The 7,900-nt window shown below is 34.1% G+C and overlaps 1 protein-coding gene across 3 annotated transcripts; it reads right to left on the bottom strand.

The window, feature by feature from the left end:
* Positions 1-596: 596 nt before the first annotated feature.
* LOC105326083 (free fatty acid receptor 4) lies at positions 597-7,424 on the bottom strand. Of its 3 annotated transcripts, none has more exons than XM_066069213.1 (2): positions 7,185-7,424; positions 597-2,644 (listed from the first exon to the last, which is right to left on the bottom strand). In XM_066069213.1, the coding sequence occupies exon 2, from the start codon at positions 2,598-2,600 to the stop codon at positions 1,503-1,505; it is 1,098 nt and encodes a 365-aa protein (XP_065925285.1). In that variant the 5' UTR covers positions 2,601-2,644; positions 7,185-7,424; the 3' UTR covers positions 597-1,502. The 3 variants fall into 3 exon arrangements, with proteins under 3 accessions (XP_065925285.1, XP_065925287.1, XP_065925286.1); XM_066069215.1 differs by lacking the exon at positions 7,185-7,424 and adding an exon at positions 3,202-3,426; XM_066069214.1 differs by lacking the exon at positions 7,185-7,424 and adding an exon at positions 3,109-3,247.
* Between the last annotated feature and the right edge of the window lie 476 nt (positions 7,425-7,900).

Raw genomic sequence — 7,900 nt, 5'->3', positions numbered from 1 at the left:
CCTTGTATATACCAAATACACATGTAGCGTCTGCTTTCAGGTGTATACTTCTAATCAGGGTTTACTCCCTTTGTTCACTCTGGGTTTACTTTACTATGTTTACGCTGGATTTACTCTGGGTCCACTCTAGTAGACCTGTAGTAAACCCAGCGTTCACCCCGAAATGTTTAAGTTTACTTTCTGTTAGGTTGGATCTAATCAGTACTGTAATCATGCATAAATGCAATTACTTGAAAGCATAATTTGATTGTATTTATTTAAATTTTTGGAGTAAAATTTCTGACATGAGTTTGAGTAGAAATATACATCTTTATTCTTATATTTAAACGTTTCACCGACTCTAGGCCCATTAAACATGTATTTGTCTCTAAACTTTCTGTATTCTTTGATACACGTCTGATGAATATTAATGTGATCCGCCATTTGTAACGCCACTGCACAGGAGTGCGGGAAACCCAGCATTGAAGGCATGATGGAAGAGCAGTTTGTTTACAACTTAGAATCATGTTTTGCATATCTTAAAATAGATAATTCTCATATCAGATGATAGTCGAATCGTTATTATTCCGATATTCATTTATGTGGAACGATGTGGATTGTTAATTATGTGTTATAATGGTGAAACACAATTTTTACCGTCATCGACACGGAAAATGGAATAAATACCACTCTCTCTAAGGAATGCATGTACCGAGAGTGTTTAATTATTCCTTATTTAAATATTCTTCTAGACAAAAATCCACTTGTGGTTTACAACTTATAAAGTAAAGACATCGAACACATGCAACACGAACTAGATTAGCAAAACCCCTACAACTTCGTTATAGAAACTTAAGCTCATTTTGGCTTAAATTCATTTTCCATCAATCTACATGGTCTCCAATTACGATATATTCCCTTTGTTCCTATCTGTATCAGTCTGTCTTCTTTCTTTCCTTGCCAAATCCACCAAACTTAACGGTTTACCCATCTTTCTCGTCGTCACCAATGTCTTTCATAGACCGAGATGGATGTCAAGTGACCCATTTCTGGCGGAGTTATTAGTATTCAAATCTTTTGTGTTTTTTCTAACGGCACGTAAAAACGTTAAAATATTTTATTTTCTATTTCTCGTATACTTGTCAAGCGATTGATATAGACTGTCACAGCATAATTAATGTAAGGGTCCTATCTTTAGATAAAATATTGAAGCAAAAATAAGATCTGATTATTGTGCTTCACTAAAAATACGCCATATTAATATACATGTATCATGTAAATGTTTAAAAACTTCATAACTCTTTTACTGATAATATCTTGCGAAACATATGAAATAGTGTCTCTCGTAATTCACATTATAAACAATTTTGTCAACCACTCATGCGCACACATATAGATGGATCTTTTTTTTTAAATGATTGCAAGATCTAATTTGAGTAAAAATGACTCTAATATTGCTACTACTCCGACGAACAATTTCATTCACGAGCATACTATTATTAATTTCTCTACATTTTAACAGTTCAAGATGAGGATGTCACACTAGGCCCTTCATAGCCCATATTGCTAACACTATTTCCAGTTTTACTTTCAGATGTCGCCAACTGTATTTTGTGATTCTTCATAAACACATTTCTAAGAATTCTGCGTTTGACTCGGTCGTTCATTATTCCATAGAGAAACGGATTAACACAAGCGTTTCCGAGAGCAAGACACAGCGATCCAATAAGTGCTTGCGAAGAAATGTTCATGGCATCTGCCATCCCATCAGCTTGAATCAATACAAAGACTATGAAAATAGGCAACCACATCACAAGAAACAGGAATACGAGCAGTATCAAGTTTTTAACAAGCCGAATATCTCGTTGTTTTCGAGACTTTACAGATCTGGTGGTGATTGCTTTGACGGCGTTTCGAGATCTCCAAAATTTTCTAAGGATTCTGCAATAATTTAGCACCAAAATGGCGAGAGGGATCACAAATCCTACTAAACAGACACTGACAGTGAAAATCATGGATATGCGGATATTGGAATTATTTGGCCACATAAGTGTACAAATTTCGATTTCTTCATTACCAAACGGAAACTGTTTCACATTGAAATACATTGAGAGCGGAATAAAAGCAAGGAAATCCAGGATCCATAAAAGTAGAATGCTACATATTGCCACTTTAGGTGTAATTTTCTTGGCAGATGTTTTAAAAATGCAGATATATCTGTCAATGCTTATAATTGTCATTGTCCAGATCATCACAGATGCACAAACAAACATAACATACACCAACATTTTGCAGACGAAAGTCCCCAAAACCCAAGTTCCGGTCAACCGTGCAGCCGCAATCAAGGGACTTCCGGAGACAAAAAGAATGTCTGCAACGGCAAGATTACAAATCAAGTAGTTGGTGACTGTGCGTGTGCTTCTAACTTTCAATATTTGGAAAAATACGACAAAGTTTCCAATTAGTGCAAAAATGAAAAGAATGATTAACACGACTGCCTCAATGTAAGGTAAACCGAGCCAAGATCTGTTGAACTCGGAGAAATACGTGAAATAAGAAGTGTTTCCCCATCCATGTTCCTGATCCGGTCCAAAAAAGTAGGACTTGTTTACATTTGCCATCACGGAGTGGTTTGGTTTTACCTATGACAGATTTAGTGAGGCATCTGAAAAAGAAAAAAGAAATATTAATTTAACACAGATTTTGCAGATGCACTTATCTACATGGATATAAATAAATAAATGTTTAATGATTTGATAAGAGAGTACATACGTATATGCATCTGCACGTACATGTACATAAAAAAATGAATTAAAAAATTAATTATGGATGTCTCGGACAACATTTACATCGCTTATCCCACCGTCTCGTTCGTTTGCTATGGTCGCTATATCTTTTTGGTAGATAAGGACTTTTTTCTACTCCAATCTAGATTATTACATTCACCTGCATCATTTTAAAGTGCTACAAGGTTTCGGAGTAAACATGTGTCTTTGACTAATTAATCAATGATTCCATGACTAATTAGTCAATTAAAATTGTAAAAAAGTAAAAGACACATGTACCATTCTTTACAATCGATTGCAATCACCGTTAATAGTGCCATATGTTTAACGTATAAAATCTTACCTGTATAAACCGAAAGTCACAACTTTCGTACTATTGGTCACAATCATACTCCATGAATAAATAAATTATATGAAAAAAATGATAATAACAAACCGTGAACCATCTCAAAAATCCATAAAACGAAATACAGATTCAAAGCAGAGCAACACGGACCTCCAAATAGATAGAGGTACATGTAGGATCAGATGCCTAGGAGGAGTGAGCATCCTATGCTGACCAGTCGCAACCGCCGTGTGCTTCTTGTCACAATTGGACATGTCATAATCGAGGTAAATGTTACGTTCTGATAAATTTTGATCGAGAAATAAATTTTTGTTTGCTTGTTTGGATGTAGTGATGGTGAGCTGTACATGGGCATATGGTGTGTTAATCATTTTTCCTAGGAACCCCCCCCCCCCCCCCCCAAAAAAAACCCCCAAAAAAACAACAAACAAACAAAAGCAATATTGTGTAACAACTTAAATTGCATCATTTGGCAATGTTCATGGTCACATGTATTGCGTTGATAACACTTGCTTGCATAGTATACCGGTAATACACAATTTCAACGCTTATTGAACCGGTATTATTAAATAAGTCGTCATCGGTTTCTATAAAAAAAAATCTTATGATATTTGTTTAAAATATAAGTGTACGAATATTTTTAAAAACTGTTTGACACTTAGAATGCTGTCATCTGGTCGCGAACGTATATAAACTGCCTGAACTTCTATTCTCATCAAAAAGTTATTCCCATAGAAAGGAAATGACAGAAAGGACAGTTTTCAACGTATTTTATTACTCGTTTTTTTTTTTGACAGTGTGCTGTGGTGTGCTATGCTACGTTATATAGCTAAAGCTTTGCTTTGAGATAATTTAAGATAAACATGTACATGTATACACATGTATCTTGTATCATAAAATACGCCAACCGCTAGTATAATCGTATTGAGAACAAGCCTCTTACTTTATTAAATTTTTTAAAGTTTCTATTGACTACTGCTATCGAAGGGTGGATGCGTCGTTACAAACACTAGACATTTTCCTTGAAGAGACATGCACCGAAAAGTCTTATGAATAATGGGTGCTTGTATAGGCTCTTATAAGTGGAGTCATCTCTTGACAAAATGACTTTCTTTGATTTTCTTCCCTGTAAGGTTCGGCGCTAGAGAAAGTTAAAGTGGAAAACAATTTACTTTTTTATTTTGTTTTGCACAAGATCAGAATGTAGAATTTTTTTTTTTAAATTGGTACTGCCATCTTTGCTACCCAACGGTTTCTAATCCGCACCACTTATCAAAAACATGTGGCTAGCAAACTTCAAGATGTAATATTGCTAGGTTATTATTAGTTGACCGTTACACGCTTTCTCAATAACATGCAAACGTAGTTAGTTGTTTTTTTTTGAATTTTTTTATTTCCTTAAAAAAAATTCACTTTGTCAAACAGTGGGGCACAAAGTATCATAATAGTAATTGATTGATGGCAAAAATATCTACAAAATGATACACTTGAAATAAAAAAAAAAAAATAAGACTTCATGTGAATTACACAAATTTCATTTTGAAATGCTTGAGAAGTCTGTTTATTAAATTACCTTTTAAAATTTCACGCACTAAGAAACACTAAATAGGTCGTTTATAAATTTTACAGACACGTTTGCCATTTTTATCTCTCTTTGTGAGGGAATTATGTAAGTGTATTACTTCCATAATTCCAGTGACAAAAAATATACAGTCTAAAAGGTTTCCTCAGTTCTATGAAAATACTGAATACAGTACACATTACATACATTGTATACATGTACCACGTAAATTGATGCCCACGAATATAAGAATACGAAAAAAAGACACTAGATGGAAAAAATATGCGCTCTATTCAAGCTTAATCAGTTGCCAAAAATTCCATTTTTGCTAGAAATTGTCTAATGTATATGACTCGTTTACATTTTGTAATTAAACAGAGAACCGCTGACATTGTGATGATAACAACGAGAATACAATGTCCAAAAACGGGATAATAGATCAACTTTCTATATGAATAAGATAGAAGAAAGATCATGAAGATGTTGTAAAACGTTTAAGAGCTTCGCACTGAAAAGTGTGTCCGGAACATGCAATGAAAATCGTGTCTGCAGTATAAAGCGACCCGAGGTTTTCTCTTATGTTGTACAAGATTGTGGTTATGACAGAGAGATCCCAGTGAAGGTTCGTGTTATCATAGGAGTGACGTCTTTAGAAGTTAAGGAGGCACCACTAGACCCAGAGTCAGGAAACCTGAACGGATTGGTCTTGTGTTGCTCACTTTTGAGGCCCCACCGAGTAAAGGAAACCGAACAGACTGCCCTTGCGTCGCCCATTTTCGAGGCTCTGAGGTTTACCTCAAGCCCAAATCGTTTAAAGAAAGCGTATTACCAGTAAACAGTCTCTGGTTTGTACAACCGGTTGGGCTTTATAGTCTTTATTTCCATCCTTTCGTCTGTCTTTATGTCTGTCTGTCGGTCCGTCTGTCTGTCCAAACTTGGTTTCCAAGACATTTTTGTATGGTTTGGAGAATCCTTTGAAAATTAAATTTCTATAAAAAAAAAAAAATAAAGGTTGGAGCCAGAAGTGGGAGGGTCCCTGTCCAAAGTGACTGAGGTCAAACCATAGAGCAAATAGTAGGACTGACGAATGTATAAATGTACCTATATTTCTCTGACCGATTAGACATCTCGGTTGGTGTTTGATACGATGGCTACTTCAGCTTGTGTTTGCAGATAAAGACGACAACACACATTATCATGTGCCGAGAGCGGAATTTGAACCAGCGACCTTTCGGTTATTGGCTACTTGCCCATATACCCTCTTTGAGTCACATGCTTTATTTTATATTGATATTAGTTCAGGAAATATTTTTTTAAACTATGTCTTACTGTATGTCATATCTTAAAATTGTTGCATAATGATTAAGAATAAAAAAATATAATAAGCAACGTTGCTTTTCAGATTGTGCTGATTTTGAGTATGTCAATAACTTTTTGAGGTATTCGTTTGCTTTCTAAAAACATTTGTTAAGTATATTGAATTCACTTGTTTTGATTTTGCTGTTATTAAAATTATTAAAATTTTCATAGTATTAGGAATTCAGGCCAATAAACATACCCTGAACATGAATGTAGAAAAATCACATTCTCGGGGGAAAATAAAGGGGACCATGTATGTATGTATGCAAGTTAACAAGACGTTGTTAAGCATCGTAAAGACGAATTTATAGTATACATCATACATATCCGCCTTTAATAACGGAATCGCTTGAAGCACCATCGTCAGTCAGAAGCTTGACTAGAATACATGTAATTTGACATGACCTAATGGGGTTAACAATTTTTATCTTGTTTTGTCATAATCTAGTCTTGCACAAAGTAAACTTTACATGTACATGTACCTATACCAGAGATAAAAATTGAAGTACGTATACAGGTACATACTTACTTTTCCCAGTGTTTTTGATACTACTACAAATCGATTTTGTAATGTATTATCCAATACAATTTATAAATGACTATTTAAATTTTCAATCGCACAATTGTTGTAAATTATATGAATATAAGTAAAAAGAAAACATTCTTTGAATATTATGAGGGGATCAAACGGTAAAATCGCGTGATCAAATCAATCATAAAGCTTGAGGGCTTTTATTGGATCTAATCACGCCCGACCTTGTTTTATCATCTCATATAACACAAAAAATGATTCATTTTCCCTTATTTATAAACATGTACATTCACCTTTTTTTCACGTGACACAATATACATATATTGCCAAAATAAGTACTTTGTCATCATAACAGTACTGTCCTTTACAAAAAACTAGATTATTAGGAATCAAAATTTGCACATAACTAATTAATTTACAATAACAATCTAAATTTTTGTAAAAGATGGTACTTTAATCAGCTCTTAAGTTTACATTAAGGATGTCTCAATGAAGATCAAAAACTCTGGTGAAATTTCTTTAAAAATGAATTTTCTTAACTCTAATTATTTTTTTTCGCATAAACTCATTGAATTATTCAAAATGTTGAACTACAGTAATATTAATTTAAAAACTATATACCTTTATCTCAGATAACATCCCCGCAATAAATGAACAGAACAGTGTCCCTCGATCCTGGCTCTGACACGGAAATTAGGTCGAGATGCAAGAGGGAAAGTAAAGAGCCTCCATTTGCGCGTAATAAGGACATCACTAAAGTTATTACCCGCGCTGTAAAATGAGACCGCGCTGTACCGGATGTGGTAAATGGTTCAGTTTTCTTCATATACTTGAGAACAATGGTCGTCATCCTGCCTTTAAAGTATAATTAAAATTACAATCGTTTTAAATATGGTTATATAAGATAAAAATTACTCACAAAGGATTATTAGACCACACAACAGATATTTAAAAATGTTTTCTACAATATATAATATTATTCTGAAAAAAAGAAAAAAAGAAGCAGCTTTCTTTCGAACTTAATATTCATGCGTAAAGGTGTTTAGAGCTGATAATAGATACTTGCTGATAAAAGTACTAGTGTTTAGTTACTTTATCGTGTTTCAAAGTCGATGGCTTCTCATGTGCGGTGTTTTATGGCAAGACAGATAATGGCTAGAGAGGAAGTTATTCGTGACCTTCGTTTAAGTGGTACCATATCATATGATTATAGTGGTACAATAGTAGCAAGGGTCGTGAAATTACTTAAGTAAATAAACTTAGAATCGATATCCATTGTGTTGTTAATCAGCGACAAGAAACCCTTCATCACATGTACAGTTGAATCGCAAAACAAA

Source organism: Magallana gigas, chromosome 8, assembly GCF_963853765.1.
Source record: "Magallana gigas chromosome 8, xbMagGiga1.1, whole genome shotgun sequence".
Classification (NCBI taxonomy): Eukaryota; Metazoa; Mollusca; class Bivalvia; order Ostreida; family Ostreidae; genus Magallana; species Magallana gigas.
Note: the sequence above shows the minus strand (reverse complement) of the source record. Positions and strands in the feature narration are given on the sequence as shown.